Source organism: Natator depressus, chromosome 7 (genome assembly GCF_965152275.1).
Source record: "Natator depressus isolate rNatDep1 chromosome 7, rNatDep2.hap1, whole genome shotgun sequence".
NCBI lineage: Eukaryota > Metazoa > Chordata > Testudines > Cheloniidae > Natator > Natator depressus.
The window spans coordinates 82,285,769-82,311,387 of NC_134240.1; the positions used below are offsets into that span (position 1 = coordinate 82,285,769).

Genomic DNA, 25,619 nt, shown 5'->3' on the forward strand with positions numbered 1-25,619 from the left:
CAAGCAAGATCAGATCAGATCATAAGACTGAAAGGTTATCAAGTAAACAGACTCCATTGCTGATACCTTCCTTGAGCCTTTGTCAAATCACAGTATGTTGCAAATGGACAATCTGATCTAATCCTGCGGAGCAACATTTACAAGCTAATTTCCCCATCAGCACACACATACCATCTCTGATAAGAACACCTGTATCAGGGTGCAGAAGGCAAAGGAAAGCATCTGGTACAATGCAGCAACCCAAACCTTATCCAGCCAGGACAGCTAGCATTTGAAAAAATAAACAACTGGCTGTGACTGATTCAGTGACTGATAATTTCAGACACTGGAAGTGCTAATGTGCATTTGATATTCATGTCAGACTCTGTGCTGTTTGGTTTCAGGAACCTTTAGCTCTTTAAAAATGAGGAAAATGGGGGGAAGAAAAAGGAAAAGAGCCTCTATTAATCCTCTTGAACTTTGCAAAGATGGAAATGAATGAAGTCACTCTCCTGTCAGGCATCTGCTCTCTTCACCCCATTCTGATCCCCGTGTTCCACTGCTTTGCAAGCAACTCAGTGGAGGAATCTCCCAAGGCTTCCTGTCAGGTTAGTTGGCATAAGAAGGAGAAAAGGATGACATCACTCTTACCAGTCAGCTCCTGGGGTATTACCAATATCAATTCCATATCAGGTGAATCCATCTATACTACACTCTGCTGAACGTACATCTTCTGTTCCTTTGTGACACCAAGTGCCCACAGCATGAGTTAAGAGAGTTACAGTAAGATCCAGGATGATGAGCTGATAACACCTTGGGGAGACCTAGCAGTTTCCATGAAGAAGAGTCAGATTCCCAAAGCAATCGTTATCAGGTGCTGAATACACATAACCTATAGAGACTATGCCAGGAGTCTAGTGGGCGGAGAACAGACTCCGAGCAGGAACTATGGTCTAACCCTGAGTGATCACAGACTCTTTCTGTAGACTTGGGCTAGTTTACTTAAATGTTTAGTTTCTCTTTTTGTAAAATATACATAGTAATTCTTGTTGTTCAGCTGTCTGAAGACAGAAAGCACTTTATAACTGCTAAGTATTATCCTTACATCCCTAACCACCCCTGCCTATTGTGCTCCTCACCCTGCTATAAGCTCAAGCCCTTTACAATTAGATTTGCATGCCTGGTTTCCAATGGCTTTCACACAGTGAAAGGAGAGGAGAACAGGGGAATGGGGTCCTGATGATTGACTGTTCTGTTTGACTGTTTCCATGAGACCTCAGAGAGCAGCTAGGTCTCTCGACTGAATCACCCTCTGTCGCTCAGACATAACAAATGTTAGAGACAGCCTGAGTTTATTTAGCCACCAGATTTCAACTCTCTCCTCAAAACTACTATAATGTATTGGACAGTATCTTGTAGGCCCCAAAGGCTTGGGTTTGCAAAGCATCTAAGGGAGTTAGGTGCTCTACCTTTCAATGAACAGGATTCCTAACTCCTTTAGACACTTTGTAAATCCAGCCCTAAATTACTAATTTTATTTTTGTAAAGGAACTCTCCACAAGAATTTTTTTCACTCTGCTTGAGGCTCACACCAAAATCAGTTTATGAGCTGCTTCCGCTAGCTCTGCAGAGAAGATTATGAACAAAAATTATTCCTGAGATGTGCATGTACCTGTTAACATCACCGATGATGCCAGTACTCATACAAAGCTAATTCTCAATTAGAAACACACAGAGTGGGGTAAGGTGGGTTTTATTTTAAAAAAACCCCTCATTTGAGAGGGAAAGGAATGCTATTTCTTTAGGTTGCTATTAAGAGGGAATTTCAAAATAATGGAGAGAAGAGTGTATGTGCGTGCATATATATTTACGTTTGTACATATAAATACAACACATGTACCATATCGTTGCACACGATATATTACGTATATACCCACAGGTGCTGGGTGATCTCCCTCTATGATGCAAAGGCAACATCTGATGTTTACAACAGGAAACTGCAAAACAGGAGCGTTACTCTGGTTCTGCCACTTATATAGTCCGTTGGCTTTGGCAGGTCACTTAACTTCTCTGTGTATTATTTTACATATCTAAAGCATGAGCAGAATGGTACCTATCTACCTCACAGGGCTTGTAAAGCTCTTTAAGATCCTTGGATGAAAGGTGCTATGTAAATGCAAAGCAGTATTTACTCCTGGAGGAATTCTGTGCCACTGCGCACGTGCAGAATATATGTCCCCTGCAGATTTCTTTGCTTCCCTACAGAAAAATGACTTTCTGATGGGGAAGCAAAGGGAAGCCACATGTGACCCTTCCAGCAGTATTTTTTGTGTGCCCAGGGCAGCCGGCAGAGGTAAATCACTTTGGGGCAGGGGATGGGACTGGGGAAGACCCAGCTGGTAGCTCCTACTCTGCGCCAGGCTCAGCTGCTAGTCCCAGCTGGCCTGGGGAGGACAGGACTTCCTCTTCCCCTGCACGGCATCCAGGGCCATTTCAGACCCACCCCCAGATTTCTCCCCCAGCTGTAAGAAGCTCTGCAAACTCTCCCACCCCTCACGCTTCCTGCACCCATCGCTCCTCAGCTGCAAGGGGAGGGATCACTGTACAGGGAGCTGCTCCCCTATCTGCCCAACCCCCATGCATCCAGACACCCTCATGCTCAGACATTCCTGCCGAGCCTCACCTCCCTTGCATCCAGAACCCACCCGACAAGCCCACTCACCCTGCACCTGGACCACCCCAGTGAGCCAGCTGCACCTGGATCCCCATCCTACTGAGCTCCAAGCAGCTACACCTAATTCCCACTCCCCCAGCATCTGGACCCCACACTGAGTCCCCCACACCAAGACCTCCCTGCCAAACTTTATCTCCCCACCCCCCCAAGCCCCACCACCTTCACCTGGACCCCCCCCTGCAGAGTCCCATTACTGTTGCACCCAGAACCTCCCAACAAGCCCCTGTGCATCCAGATCCACCCTGCATCCAGATCCCCCTCTGAGCCACCTGCACCCAGATTGCCCCACACAGAACCCTCTCAACCACACTTGGATCTCCCCACAATAAGCCCCTCCACACTTGGATCCTGCCTTGCTAAGCCTGCCTGCCCACATCTGGTGTACCTGGCATGGAGGGCAGGGCCCTGGGGTGTTTCTGGGGCAGGTCATGTCCTTGCTCTGTGACAGGGTTGGATGCAGCCTCATCGCTGAGTCTGTGTCGCAGGGGGAAGCTGCACAGCGATCTCCCACCTCCGTGCAGCCAGTGGCCTGTGCTCCCCAATGCCATGCTGGAGCCTCCACATTTATTTGACAAATAAAATTTGAAGAATTTTTTCAGAATTTTAAAATATTGTGTGCAGAATTTTTATTTTTTTGGTGCAGAATGCCCTCAGGAGTAAATATTTTTACTAAAGTAGAAAAACGGCTGGGGCACTGACATCAAGCATGCGGACATACTCATCTGGCAGTGCCTATGCTACTAGCCATTAGTACGCCATGATGAGAATTTCCTGCTTGGGGTAGGACTTTGTGGGGAGGGGAAGACTGCAATGGCAGGCACGGCTGGTACTTACAAACACCTCGATGGTGATGGGAACAGTGCTGTTAAGTGATGGGACACCGGCATCCTTGGCCATCACAGTCAGATAAATAACTCCATTGGAGACTTGCTCATAATCCAGAGGACGAGTCACACTTATCACTGAAATGGCATAAAGCATTGGAGTAAATGCAGCTGGTACTAGCCCACTTAACAGCTAACACACATACCCAAACGCGCACACATATGCATGCACGCATTGAACAGCAGCAGAACAAATCTGTCTGGTACACTCCTGGAACAACCCATTGAGATCTTATCTATACTAGGAAAATCTGTGAGTTTTTATTCCTCACTGATATAACTGCACTTGTGCTACCACTGGCAGCAGCTGGTCACAGTGCTTACAATGAGAGAACCCACCATGGCTAGCACTGGGGCAGTTGCTCCAGTGCAGATAACCACAAATGTTTCCAGGGTCGATGCACCCTTAGTAATCTACAGAAGCATTTACTCTGAGTCAGCCTCTGTCACTCAGTGGAGTTATAGCCAGCCACTCTTCAGAGCGAGCACCAGTTCCCACCCCTCCCAGTAAAGCAATTGCATTTCTTAGCAGAATTGCCTTGATTAAGGCCAAGATTTTCAAAAGTAACAAATGTTGGGGGGAGGTCTCAATTTTGAACGCCCAAACTGAGACACCTTAAAGGGGCCTGATTTGCACCTTTTGGGGGAGGCAGGGACCCAAACTTTTCTGAAAATCAGCTCCCAGTAAAGTGGCCCGAGTTGGGAACCCAACACCTGAAGCACTCAAAATCACTAGTCACTTTTGAAAATCTTGGTTGATTCCTCTCCTGATCCCAGGAGTCAGGAGACCAGCGCCGAATGGCATTTCCACACACCACCTTCCGAATGCAGCCACTGCTGCAGGCTCTAGCCCACACCCAAGCAGAAGTGTAATGTGGATAACCAAGCCACCACTCCCCCATGAGTGCCACTCGGCCCCTTGCCCCTCCACTCATGGAGCACCCTACCAGTGCCCCAACAGCGCTTACCTCCATACCCTTCAGAGACACTAATGTCAAACGAACGGCGGAAGGCTGACGCTTGCACGATGCTGTAAGTGATCTGGTTATTTGGAGAGGAATCTTCGTCAGCTGCCTAGGTTGAAGCGGAAAAAAGCCCCAGTGTTACCATATAAACACAGACGCCATCTCTGAGAAATGCTGCAGCCTAATAAGCAGAGAAAAGAAGGCAAACAATTTTGGGGAAAAGATGGGAGGGAAAGAGGCTAGGGGGAAAATGAACAGTCGCGGGATGGGGGGAGGCAGTAGTGGTAAGGGAATGGATATCTGTAAATGGACATTCCTACAGTTTATACCAGCCTTTGCCCTAGCCTAAATATGGTCATAACTAACTATCGAGCAGGGATCGGCAACGTTTGGCCTGCAGCGCGCCAGGGTAAGCCCCCTAGCGGGCCAGGCCTGTTTGTTTACCTGCCGTGTTCACAGGTTCCGCCGATCGTGGCTCCCACTGACCGCAGTTCGCCGATGCAGGCCAGTGGGGGCTGCAGGAAGCAGCAGACAGCACATCCCACAGCCCGCGCCGCTTCCCGCAGCCCCCATTGGCCTGCATTGGTGAACCGTGGCCAATGGGAGCCGCAATCGGCCGAACCTGCGGATGCAGCAGGTAAACAAACTGGCCCGGCCCACCGGAGGGCTTACCCTGGCGGGCTGCATGCCAAACATTGCCGATCTCTGCTCTAGGTGGTGAGTGTGGCGGTCTGTGGCAGGGTACCCCCTTTAGGCTACGTGGAAAGTGCATGCACATGTCCAATTATTCCATCTTCACCCCAGCGGGTGCTGCAGGATGTCTTTCAGCAGGCTGGTGCTCACCTTCAGGCTGGGGTCCCTCATTCCTTCTCTGTGTCTGCAGTGATGCCACCAAACAGCCCGTAGTCAGCAAATGGGGTTAAACAAAAGAAAGGCAAAGAAAAACCTGCAGGCAGCTCCCTCCAGGAGTGGGACCTCTCTTACTTCAGAGGGGCCTGGGAAAATCAATGTCCACTTCAGAGTTCTCTGGGCGTGCAAGCCTCAGTTCTTTTCCCCTTCAACTCAGGGGTTCTGCACCCTCCTTCTTCAAGGGCAGGGCTCCGCAGCTGTCAGTGCTCTCTCCAGGCCTGCCCAGTCTAAGTGGAGTTCCCTCTTTTTAACTCTTCCTCCAGTCCTGGCATGATTTGCAAGTGTGGCAAGACAGGGCCCCTCCAGCCCAAAGCAGCTTCTTAACCCCTTCCATGCTAGGGAGGAGTTTATATACTGCATCAGAGGATCCCTTACATTGTAAGGAACAGAAAGGCTTGGTTTCCACTTGCTGGTTTCTTCTGGACTACCCTTTCATCCTCATGCTTATGCCAAATATCTTTTCCTCCTCTCACTTATGTGTGCCTTGGATAAGGCGTCTTCCTTCCTTCTGGATTGCTTGACAGAGTTTGTGAGGGCAAGACAGAAATATTCACTAATGATAGACACCACCTTGCTCTGTGAATTGGTGAGCAGCAATAGCTGACAGGGTTTTGGAATCATCATCTCTCTTCACATCCCACCTCAGAGAGAAGAGTCACTGTGTCTTAAACGCCTGCTCTCCAGTCCCTCACACCTATAAAGAATAGAAACTTAGATCTAAAATATCTAAGAGATGACCACATTACTCTTACAGTACTCACACAGCCTGAGTTTACTGAAGACAGATACCAGCTTGAAGAAAACTGCAAAAGGCCTAGTTTATTATTGTCATGCTCAAGGAGACAAGTGGGTTCCATCATCTCTTTTTTCAAACAGAAAAAGCTTACAATTTGATCAGCAACAAACTGCTCAACTCCCACAGGTAAACACTGATTTCATCAGGAAGGGATCCGATGATAATGAAGATGAGTTTGCATTCTGGAGAAAGCTTTGCTAGTGGGTATGGTACACTCCAGAGGTAGCTCTGGCAATGATACAGCTGGGATGGGAAATTCTTGTGACTCTCCTCCTCTTTGCTAAGCATGGCTTGTCTACATTGGTGGAGCTTGTCCACCTGTGTACAGCTTGTCATGCCAATGATGAATTTTGAAATTGAATAAGCTTGTCTCGAATTTCAAACCTATCAAAATGGAAATTCCACTGCCTTCAGTAATTCTATATTTCCCTTTAACAGTACATTCTTGTCCTTCTATAGCCCTGCATTTCACAGGAACTCCTGAGCAATGATTATACAGACACTCATAATGGAAATTCATCTCTCCCAACCTCACACACTTTCTTCTCTTTACTTAGCTGAATTCATTAGCATCTTTCCAATCCTGTCACAAAATCCAGAGCACCTTCAGGGAAGTCCCAATCACTCAGTGTAATAAAGTCTGATACAGTAAATCCTGAACACATCCAAGAAAGCCGGGGGGGAGGAGGGGAGGAAAGGGACATGGTGAAAGTCTAGGCAGCTAGAGAAGCAGAGTCAGTTGCATTTCACAATAAGGAGTAATTAAAGCATTCAAAGGAGCAGATGGTCTGCAATTCCTTCTCCTTCTTCCCCCCCACCCATATTCCTGACCAGTAATACTCCTGTTTAATTGCATCCATAAAGGGTTTAATTACAGTGGCTAGCTCTCTCCATGGGGCTTCACTGAGGTACAGTAGCATCACCCTGGCTTCAGACTGCTTTCAAACAGGAGGGGATGACAGGGAGCAATGACAAGTAAAAGAGAAATTAAAAGAGTGAAGAGGAAAAAAAAGACTTAAAATGCACTTTATGCTGTTTCTCTCCTCTTCCCGGCTCATCTGAGACTTACCCTAGCTGGAGAAATCCTGGATCACGGGTCCCCCTAATAACACTGACCATTGTGGATCCGGAGAAAGGGAAGTATAGTAGAAAGTGAATTGGGGCTCCCATTTCTTACCCTGAGACGGACCACTTGAGTGACTGAAGGCTCATTTTCCCGGAGAGCCCCCAAATAGGATTCTTTCTGGAAGGTGGGGACATTATCGTTGACATCCAGAACGTTAATCCTCACTCGCCCTGTAGTCTCTTCCCCACCCCCGTCCCTGGCAATCACAGTCAGCGTGTAGCGCTGCATCGTTTCAAAGTCTAACCGGGCGATCAGCGTGATCATGCCTGTGTCTTTATCCAGGGAGAACCTGCCAAGCAAAAAAAGAGGGGGAGCAGAGGAGTTACCAAGTCAAACCCTCTTTTCAGGCAGACAGGAAACAGCAGCCTGAAACAACACCATAAGAAAGAGGCATAGAGGGAAACTGGAAAAGGTTTGATGCTGTGCAAATCATGTCATAGGTTCCTCCTGACCGTAACATTTCACAGTTCTATAGCCTCTTCCAACTGAGGATCTCATTGTACTTTTCAGACACTGATGCACCCTCAACCTCTGGGTGGTAGGTGTTATTTACCCCATTTTACAGACAGAGCAAATGAGGCACCAGGAAAGTTAAAGCCAAACTCCTGAAGAAACTGAGGCACGAAGAGGTCAAAGACAAAATTTTCTAACTCTGCCACCCAAATCCACATTTAAACACTTAAATAAGCAACCTGATTTTCAAAGGGGCTGAGCAGCTGCAGCTCCCATTGAAGTCAATGGAATCACACCCAGGATAAATTTTGCCCCTTTTAAGCCTTATTGTCAATACCATATTCCTTCCATTGTAGCAAAGGACTCCCGGTCACTCACCCACAGCAGAAGTGAGTCCCATGTGTAGCTCTAATACTATCATAGAAGTTGTTATTAAGTGTAGGTGTTGGCCTCAAGTTACATATTTGTGCAGCTAGGTCCTGATTAAGCAAAGCAATTAAGCATGTTTCTGTTTAAGCACAGGTTTAAGTCCTGTTGCTTTAGCAAGCCATAAAAACCTTCATCTAGTAATTCCTGTACTGAGCCCAATAACTTGTGGCTGAACAAGAGCCTATCTTTCAAAAAACACCCAGCCCAGATTTAAAGACTCCAAGTGATGGAATGATCCCGCACATCCCTTGGTAAATTGTTCCAAAAGTTAACTATCCTCACTGTTAAAATTTGCACTTTATTTCCAGTTTGAATATGTCAAGCCATAGATGATATTACACCTTTCTCTGATATATTAAAGCTCAGTCTAGTATCAGAAAATTTCTCTCTGTGCAGGTACTTATAGACTGCTTGAGTCTTCTCTTTGATAAATTAAGTAGATTGAGTTCTATAAATCTCTCATTTTAAGCTGTGCCTGCCAAACCTGAAACCGTTCTTGTAGTTTTTTTCTGAACCCTCTCCAATTTTTCACTATCCTTTTTCCAAGTATGGACACCAAAACCAGATACAGATCTGGACTGTTATGAACTGGCAGAGATGGCTGGGGGTGGCTTGAACAGTATCTGCACTTAGTATAGGGCTGATCCCATTGAAGTCAATGGAAGTTTTGCTATTCACCTCAATAGGAGTAGGATTAAGCCTTCTGGTGTGATCCAGCCCTGTCTGTCCCTCAATTTATGAGCACCCAAATCACACAAGAAATTTAAATAGAAAACAAGCCATGTAAAAACTGGACTAGGCCTTCTATTGGGGTCAATTTGCCCTCCCTGAGACAGTTTATGGTAGCCTTTCTCTCAAGAGAGACTTCACAGATTAAAGTTACCAACATTCCAATTTTGTAAATTCATGGCAAGATTGAAAGGGGATTTTAAGGAAATGAAACTATCTGAGAAGGTTTGTCGCACTTACCTGTCAGGATCATCACTGAAAAAATAGCTGACTTTCCCATAAGTGCCCACATCATTGTCAGTTGCCTAAAAAAGTTTAAGTACAAAGGGAATATTAATAAGAAAGATGTTTATAAGAATTTCAACTTAAAAAGTAAATTCTTGATTAGGAAAACATTAAAAAATCTATAGGAATTTTAATTCAACCTCTCCTTCCTATGGCTGCTGCATTGGTCAGATGGTTCCTTTGACATCCTTCTAGGTTACCTATGTGCTCCCTGTTGTCTAGGATTTCTTGCAGAAAGGGTGGGGGTACGGGGTTGTTACACTTCCCTCAGGACTTCCTCTGAGGGGATAACTATTTATCTCTGCTTTTCTGATCCTCCAACCTGCCATGACTACCTACAGCATGAGCTGCACCCAAAATCCATTCAAAGTGAGTATACAAATCCAGTGCTGCTTTCTGCCCCTTCTCCTTACAAGTGAATTAATAGGCTAACACCAGTGCAGGTTTTGTTAGCTGACATTTTTCATCTGGTAAATCTGGGACTCAGATGTTTTTGCTTTCCTGAAACGTATTCTGTGCATGTCCCTGATTCATAGTCTGCCCTAGACAACAACATTCCATCAAATCCTCTTTACACCACTTCCACAAAACTTTAGCAGTAGGAAACTTTTCATATACTCTAACTTACATACGAAGAGCAGCTGGCAGAGTAAACAGTACACACAAAAATATACCTGTGAACAATGGGACATAATAAAAGACACAGAAAATTGAAAAGAACATTAATACAATAATTATGAAAGACAAACTGCTTGAATGGTCCATGATAAAATCCTGCAGAAAAAAAGCATTACAAAAATCCACACAATAATGAGGGGCAGTTACACTAACATGCGGTGGGGGTGGGTGATGATTCCAGAGAATATTGCAAGGCCTGATTTGCCAAGGAAAGGAAATAAGACATAAAAGTATGGTGTTTACAGAGGGGAGTCATAGTCCATGTAACTGGGGTCAAGTAATCCTCAATTAAAAGTAGGTAAAAGGGCATTCCCATAGATTGGGCCATTTACTGTTCTCATTTCTCATGTTCAATGGCAACACACATTGATGCCAGTCTCAATTACGTGAAGATGCAGAAGTACTGAAACTGAGAGTGAGGCACATTTTTATTATTTACTCAGTGTTGACAATGTACTTGGGGCCTTACAAAACACAGACATGGAGACAGATCCTGCCCCAAAGCTCTTCCAGTCCAAAATACAGATACTCTAGGCAAGCCAGAGAAGGGAACAATTTAAAGCTTTGATTTTTATGCCAACTCACTTTATGTGGCCTTACAAGGACAAAAGTAGAGGGAAAATACCAACAGGCATGTTCCACAGCAGATTGCATCATTTTGTATAATCTCATTTACATTTTCTATTCCCTGTTCAAATGTGACCTGGGAGATAGGTCAAACACATGAAAACTGGTTTTCACTCATCCTGGATCTTCACAACAGATCTGGCACTCAATGTCTTTTGGGACTAGTCCATTGTCACATTGTTTTATTTTTCCTTGATAGCAAGTGGAGTCACTGCGGTTTATCATTCAATACAAATATCTAGTAGAACATGCTGCAGTATGAAGGAAAGAAACAAAACCTATTCATTCATCTGAAATATGAAATCATATCCTGCTTTCCCACTCAGGGGCTCTTCTGATTCCTGCTGGAGGCCAGAGAAAGCTCCCATAATTGTAACTTCCACGCTTACCCTCCACACTCCCTTAACAACCAATCTCTCTCTCCATGACTGAGGAGGATTAGACAGTCAATTTTCTCCCTTAAACTTCTGGACAAGTCACCAGTGGTCAATGCTAGATACTCACCCCAGCCCACAATTTTCATGGTGTTGGTTTTTTTAAATTAGAGGATCCAAAATACCAGTTCTCAGATAAGTAAGAACCCAATTCTGAAAAGTATTTTCCTGGAAAAAAAGGATGGCTCCAATGGTTAGGGCCTGGGACTCTGCACACTCTACACGCAGGAATTCTGTGGCAGAGCAAGGAACCATGAGATGTTGGGCAAACCACTTAGTCTCTCACTGCCTCAGTTCCCCTTCTCTGAAAAGACACTATTAGCACTCACCTACCTCACTGGAGTGTTGTGAGGATAAATACATCAAAAGCACTGAGATACCATGATAATGGGAGCCAAGTAAGTATCAAAGGTGCACAGATAGAATCCTAACTGGATACTTAAGGTTCCCTTTTTGTAGTAGCAACAGACACGTAATAAGAAAACCTTTGCAAAAACTGTCCTACTTCAATACCCCCATGATCACTTTTTCTGCACTCTTATGTTCCTGAATTATCCAAACAACAGTAGACACCATTCACTGTCAATATTTCACCATAACAATAAAATGCAGACTCTGAAACGGACAGCTTCATGGTCTATAGGTCAGGTTGGAAAACTCAATCTCGTTACAACAAAAGATTCAAATCACAGTAGGGTCAACTCAGCTCTTTACCCTTCCAAGGTAGCTAACACGAGTGACATGTAATTCTTTGTGTGTGGGGCCCGTCAAGTGAAACCTTAACAATAAAAAAACCTCACCCTGGATATTAAAGATCCCAAAGTACTTTTAGTAAGAGGAGGGATATGCCCTGTTGTCCTTATTCCAAAGTCTCCCCTTTTCCACTGATGTGCCAAGTGCCCCCAGAGGGATCTGCACTGCAATCATGCTCATGCATATGGTAGCTCATAAATACATAAGAAGATATATGGGGACAAAATGTAAAATGTCACTATGAAGTGCATGCACCAACTACCCAAAAAACATAGTTTTTAATTATCCTGGAATTCTGACACATTCCTTGAGAGAGAGGGATACTGGCTGTATGAGAGACACACATCAACACAACCTCTTTTAGAGCCACACAGTGTTCTGAAAGGAAAATTATGCAATGTTGCAAATGCCTCTTTGTTTAGAAAGGTAAATTTTCTTTATGTAAGAAGCAGTTTGGTTAGGACACAAGGGGGAAAGAGGGGCTGAGCCGCTGTTACTGTACTTTTAGCTGCTAGCAGAATCTGAGGCCTTTCACCATCAGCAGCCCATCCAGGTAAATCGTTTGGAGCTGTGACAGGTTTTGCAGGCTGACCATGGCAAAATAATAACAACCTTCCCAGCAAAATGTGTAAAACTCAAAGTGTCACTCTGGGTGAGCAAGGCAAGATTTGTGGATGTTTTAAAGTCTTTTCTCTAATGAATATATAAAATATGTATGAATGGCAGCAAAGGAAAAGGACCAGAAAATTTTATTTTAAAATGAGAAAAGTGGAATAAAAATCCCAAACTATCTTTTTTTTTTTAATGTCTTTTCTAAATTGAGCCCTTGTCTGGGTTTCTTTGGTTCCACTGGAACGGGGAAAGGCAGGGGCAGAAACACATTTCATTTCATAATGCCATCAAAGGGCTGTATTTTAGGGCTGGCATGGAATAGAACCCTCTCCTGCAACCTTCATGATTTATATGCCCTTGATTATCCTTGATAGAACAGATGTCCAAGAGTATCACAGAAGGAGGAAACCCCTTTAACGGTGCTTAGCTTGCCTAACAGTTATGGGAGTGGGGAGGAAGAAAGGGGTATGAACAGAGAGAGAGAGAAGGAAGAGGAGGAGAAAGTGTGAAAATTAACTGGAGAGAAATCATATATTTCTCAAATGCCTTCCCAACTCAGCCAGTAAGTTCTTAATGCCTAATGCTAGTTGAGTGACACTCCAGCAGTGCACACCTTTAACACCTGCTAGTACATTTAGCTGAACAGCCTTCTGCCTACTAAATGCTGTAATGTTTGATTTATTTATTCTGTACATTATAATTTCATTAAGCAAACCACCCCCTGCCTTTAATTACCACCCAGTAGCCAGGGAGAATCCCACCAGGAGACTGATGATTCTGAAAGGGTCTCTCTCTCTCAATTCAGGCTGAAATCACTGAGGAGGCCTCTTACTACACACAGAGCCTGCCTCTAGAAAGAAGCGGGAAGCTTTCAATTGCACTCAGCAAATACTGCATGGGGAACTGGATGTCCTGGGGAACTGTGCGGTCCTGGCTGCTTTGTTTGCAGTTGGTGCTGCAAGATGTAGCATTTACACTGAAGCTGTGATGGAAAATGCCTCTGAAGTGGGTTCTTTGTTGCATTAAGTTCCACTTAGTTGAGGCAAGGGAACCAGACCCCTAAATGTAACAGGGGACGGTGTTGCAATCATTCTCCCCTTCCTTAGTCCAAGCACATGTCTCACTTCATTTTCCCCTCACAGTGGGGAGTAGCTGACACAAAACATTTATTTCTCTTACAAGCACAGCTCCCGCCACAATAAGCAAGGAGAGGTTCCTTACCAGACTACCTACATATTTTTCCCTCCTATGAATGAAAGTCCTAGAGGAGGAGTATGAAGAAACAAAAGGGAAACCTTTGCAGGAAATGTCTCTGGTTTTGTTCTAATTCACAGCACCCTTCTTGAAGGGCACATCACAGTGCTCCATCCATGTCCCTAATCATTCTGCATTAAAGAGGCACCCTCAATGCAGAGGATCAGAGCTTTGTCAGACAGGAAGGAGGACAAACAAAAGTAATTACTTCTTGACTCCCTGTTCCTTCTTTCCCTTTTCTTCATTCAACCTCCCATCCATCTACAGTAACTCCTCACTTAACGTAGTTATGTTCCTGAAAAATGCTACTTTAAGCAAAACAATGTTAAGTGAATCCAATTTCCCCATAAGAATTAATGTAAACGGGGGGTAGGGGGGTAGGGTTAGGTTCCAAGAATTTTTTTTTCGCCAGACAAAAGACATTATATACATATACAGTATACATTTTAAATAATTTTAAACAAACAATTTAATACTATACTCACCAATGATGATTATGAAGCTTGGTTGAGGCAGGGGCGTAGCAGGGTGGGGGCGTGGGAGCTTGCCCCGCTTCGCCCGCCCGGCATTCCAGCCAGGGAGCGGGGTTGGGGGCCTGCTGGGCGGAGCAGGGCAAGCCAAACAACCTTATAACAGAACATTGCGCGACTTTACACGAGTATGTTCTCTAAGAGATCAGCAACCTAATAACTAAACAATGTTAACCAGGACGACTAAGTGAGGAGTTACTGCATTCAGTAGAACTGCTGTTTGGTCTGGCCCGGATTGCCCAGTAGGAAACCCACATACCTATCAATTTGTGACAGCTCAGCTCCCCCCAGCAAGCCTTCCAGGTGTTTATCCTCCTCTGCCAGCTGGAAGCTGAGAGGTTGCAATTTCCTGCTGGGGTAATCGTCCCGCATGGTCTTTCAGCCTCAGGCTTCAGTTTTTCTTGGCTCAGAACTTGGCTTTGAGAAAGGGTTCCCTAAAGCCTCAGACCAAATGCATTCCACCCCATTAGGGAGAAGGCTAATGAGCAGTCACACAAACAGCAGATTCCTCATTTTTGATCCAACCTCATCTTTGCACAGAGAGCTTTCAGGCTGCCCTGAGTTAATGTGGCCAGTACATCTATCCACATGTGTCCAGATGGCCCTTCAGCCAAATGGTTCTCAGAGCCCCAACTGTTCACTGAGAGGGAATGGATTTTTGGCTACACCTTTATACAGCACATTAATACCCACTTTAGCAGGCTGTTCACAAATGAAATAGCACAAGGTGACAAATTCTGTGCATTCCAGGTTCCCTTTATATACTATTAGTATTATTGTTTTAATCAAAGATCCCTTCTTCAGTTCTTGTTGCTCCTGTCTCTTGCTCTGTTCAAATTCATTTCCGGTCAGTTTCTCTAACAAATCCACCATGATTGCTAGCTATATTACACAAATGTGGCATGGGGAATGAACAGAACCTGGACCTTCTGCTCCAAAAACACAGGCTTCTGTAACTCCAGGGACAAGAAATTCTCCATGAATTATTATGTTGCTTTCAGTTTCAGAGTTTATTTAGGCCAAGCTTGTAAATGCCAGGCACACTTTGGTCGTTGCTGTTACAAAGTGTCTAATAAATAAATATTTTCAAAACTTAAAATAAGTTAAAAATAAAAGCTAAATTCATGCCTATTGTATCAATTCATGCCACTGAAAACAATGGAGTTTCAGCAGCATACCATGTGCCTCAGTGGATCTATTTTTGCTAAATTGGATTAAATGGGAAGGTGATCCAGCCATATTTGTTGTGGGCCCACGGATGGTGAATTCAGGATGAATCAATGCAGACCTCAGAAATCTGCATGTTGTACAGTTACTGAAAACATCCTGTGTTATGGTGACTCTATAACCACACAGCAGCCATCCGACTCAGAGAGAGTTCATCTTTTATGTTAGGCCCTCAAGATCCCCATTATCGCAGACACAGTCCCCCGTTTTGATAAACAGTGCAATTCAGTTTGAGGCACCAGCTCTAGTTCCTGGGTCAGGAAAAATATCACTCTGCTGGTGTTAAGAAAAGGAAAAGAGTACATCTGAAATTGCACATGTTCAGCAGAAATCTTCATTATTTCTCTTCTCTTTCTGGGGTTAGGTTGGAGGATTTTTACTGCTGTTGAGCGTGAAAAAGTAATAGCACTAAGCATAGAGAGCAGGCAAATGTTGTGCAAGCTTCACACACATTGCTCGGATATTACACCTCAATTTTGACATGCAATACCCCTTATTATTTCAGTCCTGGGCTCCCACACAGCTCTGCCAGTGCACATCAATCTTTAGCACTCTAATAGTCCCGCCCTAGGCCTCTCCTGAGCAGAGACCGCCAATCATACTACACTTGTAGAGTGGATTCATGGGGCGCAATTCTTATCTTACACTGATGTAAATCAGGAGTAACTTAATTGAAGTAAATGGAGTTACACTGGTGAAACTGAGATCAGAATCAGATCCCTTCTGGGGAAAACTGCACTTTATAATGCATGCACACATCTATACATTTTTACCATGCATGTTCAAGTCTTCATTTTAAGTGGTAGAGACTGCTACAGCTAAGTTGCATGTTCTTTTCCATTTTAATTGCACCATCTTCCATTTGCTTATTACTTTCCCAAACTTCCACATAATACACTGAAATTTTCTAAGGGTTGTCACTGCTCAAAGATAAATCTGCACAAAAATCAGTTACCCTTTATTTAAAAACAAAGAGTGAAAAATTACCCTTTACTCATTCTTAACAAAAAGGGACACCATCATAGGACCTAACCACATCAACCACACCATCCAGGGCTCGTTCACTTGCACATCTACCAATGTGATATATGCCATCATGTGTCAGCAGTGCCCCTCTGCCATGTACATTAGCCAAACCGGACAGTCTCTTCACAAAAAAATAAATGGACATAAATCTGACATCAGCAATCATAACATTCAAAAACCAGTAGGAGAACACTTCAATCTCTCTGGTCACTCAATAAACAGATCTCAAAGTGGCAATTCTTCAACAAAAATAACTTCAAAAACAGACTCCAACGTGAAGCTGCAGAACTGGAATTAATTTGCAAACTAGATACCATCAGATTAGGCCTGAATAAAGACTGGGAGTGGTTGGGTCATTACAAAACATAAACTTAATTTCCCCAATACTAATTTCTGCCTACTGTTACTCACACCTTCTTGTCAACTGTCTGTAATGGGCCACACTCATTACCACTACAAAAGTGATTTTTTCCTCCCTTGGTATCCTGCTGTTAATTGAATTGTCTTGTTAGACCGACCTAACACTTGCTAAAGCAACCCACATCCTTTCATGTATTTATACCTGCTCCTGTATCTTTTACTTCATACATCTGATGAAGTGGGTTCTAGCCCACAAAAGCTTATGCCCAAATAAATTTGTTAGTCTCTAAGGTGCCACAAGGACTCCTCGTTTTTTTTCTGCCCCCGCCCCCCCCAGCAAATTCAAATCTTGCTGTTAAATTTTTTGCTTTGTTTTGTTTTTAAGAGCTCTACAGCTGAAATGATGGGGTAGAAAGATTAAATTTGGGAAATAAAATTCAGTGCTAAGCATGAATGCCTTGGGAGCGTTTCTTGTGACAACAGGGTTTAAATTCACCACATTAGGATCCAGTGACAACTCACACTTTGCACATGTGAAGCACCATTAGAATGGGATTTTGTCACTCAACTTGTCAGGTGAACCAACCTAGACAGCAGTTTGTTTATGTATGGGGGGGGGCTAATTTAGCTGCATAATGAAAAGGGTCCTTTTAAACACAGTTATATTAGGTACCAAAATGCTTTTAAGGGTGGAATTTTCAAAAGCACCTAATAGGACCTGTGTTCCTGTTAGTTTCAGGTGCTTTAGAAAAATCACACTCTTAAAAACATTTTGGTATCAAACATTTTTTTGTTAGTAATAAAACAGCTTGATGCAACTGAATCTTTGCACTCTGACATCTATAGGACAAATATTATCATTGCTATAACAACATCTATATTTTACTGTGAAAAGATCAGACCATTATTATTAAAAAGTTACCATATACACATAGGTACTGCTTGTCATTTTCAACAGACATGAGATTACACCAAAGCCTAGGATCTGAACACTCTTTGACTTTACAGGGTCTGAAAACCTGATCCACTCTAGTTTTCCATGTGCACATCAATAATATCATGCCCAGAGGTGAAAGTAAGCCGGTACATCCCGGTACTGTACTGGTAAGAGCCGGTGGGCCGTACCGGGACTGGCTTTCCCAGACAGCAATTTAAAGACCTGGGGTAACTGCAGCAGGGTTCTGGCAGGGATTTAAAGGGCCCTGGAGCTCCAGCCGCCGCTATCGCCCCGGCCCTTTAAATCCCCGCCAGAGCCCTGCTGCTGAAGCCCTGGGGTAGCGGTGGCAGCCCCAGGCCCTTTAAAACTCCGCCAGAACCCCAGGGTAGCGGTGGCAGCCGGGAGCCCCCAGAGCTCCTCAGTGATTTAAATGGCCTGGGGCTCCAGCTGCGGTAGGAGCATCTGGAGCCCTGGGCCCTTTAAATCGCCCCGAGCTGGTAACCTGGGCGTGATTTAAAGGGCCCCAGGTTCCCAGCCACCACTACCGCAGCTGGAGCCCCAGGCCCTTTAAATCAAGATTTAAAGGGCCCGGGGATTTAAGGCCCTGACTCTTCTGGTTAAGGCCACGCCTCTTCCAGTTGAGGCCACACCTCCCTGCTCAGGACTCCAGCGTACCGGTAAGTCCTCTAACTTACTTTCACCCTTGATCATGCCTATCCAGGAAAAGGATTTTCCCTATGTATGCCATGCCAAGGATTTTCAAAGGATATTCACTGTGGGTGCCCATCTTCTTCAAATACTTTTGCTCTCCAGTTGCAATGCTTGGTGTGTTCCCCTCATCCTGCCATGATCTTTAGATGTATTATATTCATTAATGACTTGCTTTGTGGGAGACTCATCAGATGTGTGAGAGTCATCTTGGCAGCTGTTTAGGTGAGAAAATTACAGAACCAAGCTGAACAGCCCTGACATCCAGCCTGCCAATCAAGTGACACTGAAGTCTGATATGAGGGGGCATGAACTTTTAGATATTAATTTACAAGGTGTTCTTTATTTACAACTTGCTATGATAAAATCTTTCAAAAAATAAAGTATAGACCATTTCTTTTTCCCCAGAGCTTCCCCTCAGGAATTAGGAAATGGAACATTCCATAAACTCTTAAAAACAATGAAAGAGGAGGGTTTTTTTTTGCCTGTCGGAGCCCAGTGTTTAACCAACCATCACTTTGTTTCCTAAACCCCAAGTGCAGCGTAAAAGGACAGTAACAGTCAGATAAGAAGGCTTTTCAGAATGCTTGGATTGGCCGGTGATGAGGTAATGATTTATAACAGGCTTGACAATGCTACTGAGGGCTGGCATTACCAGCAAAACTAATTCCCTCATTTGGCCCTTTATAATTGCATTTGTAAGTGCTTATTTCAGTGATGGACAATGCTGGGGAAGTGTAATTTTTTTCTGCTGACAAAAAACCAACCAGGGGAAAAAAGAAGGTTAAAAGAAGGTTAGTGTAGTACAAGGTGAGAAGAGCTGCTCCACGGGGCCGCGGCATGTTGAATGTGAACTTTGGCAGCCCCTAGAGATATCAAAACCATGCTCTGTGCAGAGCTTAATTCTGTGATTTCCCAGCATGTAAAACAAAACTACTAACAAATTGCACAGAAAGAGTCGTTGGCAATTTTCATGGCTGATTTCCTTCCTTCTGAAAAAAACCCTTCTCCTTCTCCAGCATTTTCCACACACTTGAGTGGCAGAAATGCAAGGCCAGGTAGTAGCTCTGATGCACCCAGCCTGCTGGCTCAGAAACGGCTTATGTTACATGTGCTAGCTACTCCAGGACAGTGCTAGCATGTTATTGCCATGCTAAAATACCAGCAAGCTGCTGAGGTAAACAACACTTGGCACTTTCAGTTGTAATTGTTTCTAATGGATACAATGAGCCCAATTCTCTTTTCCCTTAAACGAGTTTTCCAGAGTAACGTCAGTAGCATTACTTCTGATTTACACCAGTGTAAATGAGAGGAGAATCAGGCTCAGTGGATGTTCTGGTGATGATAGGCCCATGTCATGTGGTGTGCACACTCCTATCTCACACAGAGGCAACCAGGGAAATAATACAGGTTCCTGCTGTGTGTGACAGGAGACATGAAAAGGAAGAACACACACTTTGGACATATTTAATTTTTGTTGTTGTCATAATGTTTACCTTACAGAACCTTTTAGTTTTAAGGATGAAGTTCCTTAGTGGTTCCTAACCCACAGGGAAGGACACAGAACTACTGGGGATTCTAAATCTGATTAGCAAAGTTACCACAAGGACTGAATAAGAAACCCACACACTCACACTGGAGGACATGCAAACACACAGAGAACCACTTACTGGGTTTACATACCCCTACATGATTCCTGGGCTTCAGCTCTGCCCCATTTCCCCTGCCTCCCCCGCACCTCCCAACACACACACAGCCCTAACAATCGGATGCCAGATACAAGAGGAAAAGAAAAGCAGCTGGGTGGATGATTCTAGGGGGTCCACATCAAGAATCAATCAAATGTTTTTATGACTGTTCATTTCCTGCACAAAATATTCAAATACAGGCGAGTTGCATCATACGCACATTTAATGTACATGAATTCAACTACACGTGCTTGACAAAAAAAAAAAAAAAAGAAAAAACAAGAAGATACCTGTAAATAGTGCAGGCGGTTCCACTCACCATTCCACTCAGTGAGAGGATGCCCCAGAGTGAGCGTGAGATGGGAGACGTGAATCTGCTGTTTCCTCAGTTGGTCTCAGTTCCCGCGTGCCTCTCATAGTGTGAGCATCTTGCCTCACTGAATGTGATTCTAGTGTTTAAAGATACATATTTTTCGTACAACATGGCCCCTAAACGCAAGCCAACTACTTCATCTGGTGCTCAACTGAAGAAATAGCGATCTGTTCCAATGCTGGAGGAAAAACTGGCTGTGTTAGACTTATTGAGAGACAGTATGTCAGTCTTCAACGTGGTGCGTAAATATGGCCGCAAAGAATCTAGCATCCATGCCATCAAGATTTGAGAGAGAGAAATTCGTCAAGCCGTGGCATCAAGTGCTCCAATAACTGCTAAGGTGACGAGCCAGGTGTGTGATAAGACTTTAGTGAAGACTGAAAAGGGATTAAACTTATGGCTGGAAGACATGAATCGAAAAACGTGTGCCTATCGATGGCAACACATTGCGAGAAAAGGCTCTTAGCCTCTAAGCGCTGTTCAAACCTCCCGCCAAAGAGGGACAGCCTTCTGTTGAGAAGGAATTCAAAGCCAGCCAAGGTTGGCTTCATAGTTTTAGGAACTGCTTCAACCTCAAAAACGTGCAGACTACTGGTGAAGCTGCATCTGCCAATGAAGAGGCAGCAAAAGCCTGCCCCGAACAATTAAAGAAAATCATAGAAGAAAAGCGCTATCTTCTGGAACAAGTTTTTAATGCTGACGAGACTGGGCTCTTCTGGAAAAAAATGCCCAACCACACTTACACTTCGAAATCAGAAAGACAAGCCCCTGGCTTCAAAGCAGCTAAAGACTGTGTGACTGTGTTATTTTGTGGCAATGTGGCTGGGCATTTAATAAAGATGGGCTTGCTCTACAGGGCTGCAAATCCCCGTGCCCTAAAAGGCAAGAACAAAAATCTCCTGCCTGTATTCTGGCAATCAAATAAAAAGGCTTGGGTGACAGCAGCATTATTTCTGGATTGGTTCCACAAGTGTTTCATTCCGGAGGTCAAGCAGTACCTCGAAGAGAAAGGGCTTGACTTTAAAGTGTTGCTGATCATAGACAATGTTCCTGGCCACCCTGCGGCACTCCAGTTTGCGCATACCAATGTTGAAATCGTCTTTCTCCCCCCAAATACCACCTCCATCCTCCAACCTCTCGACCAAGGCATGATTCGCTGTTTCAAGGCCACATACATGAGGCTTACGTTCTCATGGATACGTAGCGCTATGGATGCTGATCCCAATCTTAATATGATGGAGTGTTGGAAGTCCTTCAACATTGCTGATGACATCACTTATGTTAAACAGGAAATGGATGCAATCAAGCCGGAAACAGTCAATGCATGTTGGCGAACCCTATGGAAAGAATGTGTGAATGATTTAAAGGGTTTCCCAACCATTGACAAAGAAGTGAAACGCAAGTGAAACGCATTGTTCAGGTGGCCAGGCAAGTGGGTGGTGATGGCTTCGTCAACATCCTTGAGGAAGAAATTGAAGAATTAATTGAGAGCCACAGAGAAACACTGACTAACGAAGAGTTAGAGGAACTGATAAAATTGTCTACAGAAGACAAAGATGACAACGACGAACAGGAAGAACCAGCAAATTGGAATCTTCATAAATTTGCTGAAGTGTTCCAAGCAGCAAAACACTTGAATGATTTAATTTCTGAATACGATCCCTCTATGGAATGAAGCCTCAAAATCACACGTAGTCTTATGGACGATTTGAGACCGTATCAAGAAATGTTTGAGCGGCTCAAGAGACAACAGTGATAGCTGCTGATCACCATGTTTTTCAAGGAAAAACAACCAGCAGCAGATAAGCGTATGCAATCAACTTCTCGAGCTGAACCAGAGTCAACCACTTTGTCTATGACTCACTCTCCATCACCCAAGCTCTCTGTCACCTCCATCTCCTGGATCGACATCAAGCCCTGACGACCCCCTGTAATTACCCCCCTGTAATTAAAAATACAGTACTGTAAAATTATAGTTTGCATATGTACTCTTTATTATATACTGTACATTGCTGTATACATTATACATTTATACATATTACTGTACAGGGTTGTATACACAAAACAATGTACAGTATACTGTACTTTATGGGCGATTTAAGGGATTTTCAAGGGTAATTTTGACTATACGTGATTTTCACCTTACACACTGACTTTAGAACCTAACCCCCGCATAAGATGCGACTCCACTGTAGGGTCTGCCCAGTGTCACCTGCAAAGGTCAAACTGAAAACATGGGTCTATATCTGTACTTTTATGAGCTGTCACCGCTGCAGTCCATTTCTAGAGACCATTTATGTACAGTCAAACTCCAGAAGAGTGCCAGAAAGACAAGATCTAAAGAAGACAAAGGAGTAATTCCCTGAACCACACTGCAGTGAATTAATATGCTCATGAGACACTGTGCAGCTACACTGTGTTACATGTGTGTACTGTGAGTTATATTTGTGGATAGAGACTAGCATATTGTGGGTGCTACCATAATACAAACACATTTTACATGTATATGTGTATAAAGCATACATCTATACAAATATACACACAGAGGCACATCCCCTTCTCTTCTGGGTAGTTTTATAAATATATAAATATCTCTTGTACTCTCCCACAGACCACACACACAGTGATACACATATTCAAAAATACCTCCTCACACATTCACACCCCCCAGCCAATGCACAAACAAACATACCTATCTTGCACACATGTGCGTTCTCGCAACACCTTACACCTGTCACACATGCATATACTTTCCCCCCTCCATTCCTAGGCACCTATCACCCATACACACCAGCAGGAAGCTTGTGATGGGAATCAGCATGAGAGCAGCTGCTACTCTAGACCTGCTACAAGACAAAAGTGGAAGCCAAAGCTGTAGAGCAGTTCTGCTCTTGTGCGCAAATCTGCAGAAAAAGGCATGTCGTACAATTTGTTCAGGAAACAATAGCAATGTTTGACATCTCATAAGGATTGATGGAGCAGAAATTTACATGGGAGAATGCATTTTTAAACAGCTCCACGGAGCCCTGGTGTTTTGCCGGTAATGGTTTCAACATTCATCATTCACTGAGCCCCACTAACTCCTTAAAGGACATAAGATTAACTCTACTCACAGAAGCTTCAGGGAGGCACAAAGAGATGAGGAAGGAAAGAATTTAAAGATACAGAAGCATTTTCTACAAACAATGGGAGCAGAAGAATGTCTAGACTGTGAGAGCCCTTTAAAATACACCTTCTAAGCTCTGACAGTGCTTCTTGAATGCTTCCTCCACTGCCATGTTCACCCATCATCAATATGGAGGGACCCTCCCAATTAAAAGGTTAGACTAGCAGTCTTCTAATGAACACTTAACCCTTATGTGGTCATAATGTGCAGCACTGGATGTTTTCGAAGTACTGCCCAGATATCAATTCATCTTCGCTGCATCCCTGTGAGAGAGGGAATATTACCCCACACCCACTTTATAGCTCAGGAAAAAAGCTCAAGTAATGTACCCAAGGCCACAGAGTGGGGATTAAAACCCAGGATTGCCCTATGTTGAATCCGCTAGACTACGCGGCCTTCTATTCGCTGCCCCTGACTGAATCTCCTGTGACCAACTCTCTAAAGACATCTGCAGGATCTCTTATGGAACATCTATATCCTGAGGTCCCCCAATCCTCAGAAACATGCCTGCATGGGGAAGGGGAGGGGTGGAACACTGAACGTACCTCAGTATAAGAAACAAAAATGCAGACAGACACACGTATGCACAATCCTCTGCTGCAACCAGTGTAGTGTGCATCACAATGTCTACACCAGGGGTCGGCAACCTTTGAGAAGTGGCATGCCAAGTCTTCGTTAATTAAAGGTTTCACATGCCAGAAATAAATTTTACATTTACAGGGGCCCCCCAACGGAACCCCAGACTGGTAGCGGGCTGAGTGCTGCTGGTCTGAGGTTCCCTCTGCCGCCCGTGCTGCCAGTCTGGGCTTCCGTCTGCTGGCCCCTGCCAGCCGGGGTCCCGGCCACCAGCCCTGCTCAGCCTGCTGCCGGCCCGGGGTTCTGTCCATCCAGGCCGGCAGCGGGATGAGCGGGGCCAGCGGCCAGGACCCCGGCTGGCAGCAGAGTGCCACTAAAATTCAGCTCACCTGCTGCCTTTGGCACGCGTGCCACAGGTTGCCGACCCCTGGTCTACACTGATTAAATACCTGCGGCTGGCCTTTGTCAGCTGACTGGGGCTCAGGTTTTGGGGCTCAGGCTGTAAAATTGCAATGTCGTCATTTGGGCTCAGGTTGGAGCCTGCGTTCTGGGACCCTACCCCCTCGTAGGGGTTCGAGTCCCAGAGGGCACACTGTGCTTGTGAGTACCACTGTGTTTGAGGCATACTGGGCAGATACTTCCTTGCAGCTTTGCTGAACCTCCTGTGATAACTTCATTGATCTAACAGATGATCTACCTGAACCAACCTGCCCCAAAGTGAGAGAATTCAGCCTCACTGCTCATTTGGTCTGGGCTCCCCATTTCTGCTGATAGATTTCACCTATAACCTAGAGGGAAACCTTCCCCAGCTCACTTTTTCTGGAATGAGATGGAAACTCTTCCCTCCCCCACCCCAAGTTAAACATGGTTTGCCATGGAAATGGATCTTTGAGGTGATTGGCTAGCAAAAACACAGTGGAAGAATAATTAATTCCCTTTGACTTGGAGGAACACACTATGGAGTGGATGTGAACTTGTAGGATCCTGCTACAAGATGTTCTCATAATTAGAAATGAAAAAAGCCCTGAAGAGGTGGAAGGAGAAAATGTTGTTATCTAGGACAATAATGTTCCCATTCCTATTGAATCCCCATTATTGGGACTGGGGAGAAGGATAGCCACAAGCTGGAAGTGTGTGGGGTAGGGTAAGGAGTAGGAGAGGGCAAAGGATGGACTAATGGGAGGAAACGGAAGAGGTGAGAGGAGAGGAAGGAAAGGAAGACAGAGAGGATGGGACAGTGAGAGAAGAAATGCCAGGGAATAGAAGTGGGAGGGAGTTGCTGCGGGTTTGCAATTTAATCCTAAAAACCATCTCACCAAATCTGGAACACAGCACATACTGTATAATGAAGCCATAAATAAAATCATCCCTTGGGGAGATT

General features: G+C 44.5%; 1 protein-coding gene across 1 annotated transcript in view; it reads right to left on the minus strand.

Annotated features, from left to right (window-relative positions):
• CDH23 (cadherin related 23) overlaps nucleotides 1-25,619 on the minus strand; it is a 552,537-nt gene that overhangs the window by 180,406 nt on the left and 346,512 nt on the right. The window contains exons 15-18 of the mRNA XM_074958929.1: nucleotides 9,245-9,309; nucleotides 7,445-7,682; nucleotides 4,566-4,671; nucleotides 3,548-3,675 (exon numbers count right to left, since the gene is read on the minus strand). Coding sequence (XP_074815030.1) covers nucleotides 3,548-3,675; nucleotides 4,566-4,671; nucleotides 7,445-7,682; nucleotides 9,245-9,309 — 537 coding nt within the window. The remainder of the gene's footprint in view (nucleotides 1-3,547; nucleotides 3,676-4,565; nucleotides 4,672-7,444; nucleotides 7,683-9,244; nucleotides 9,310-25,619) is intronic.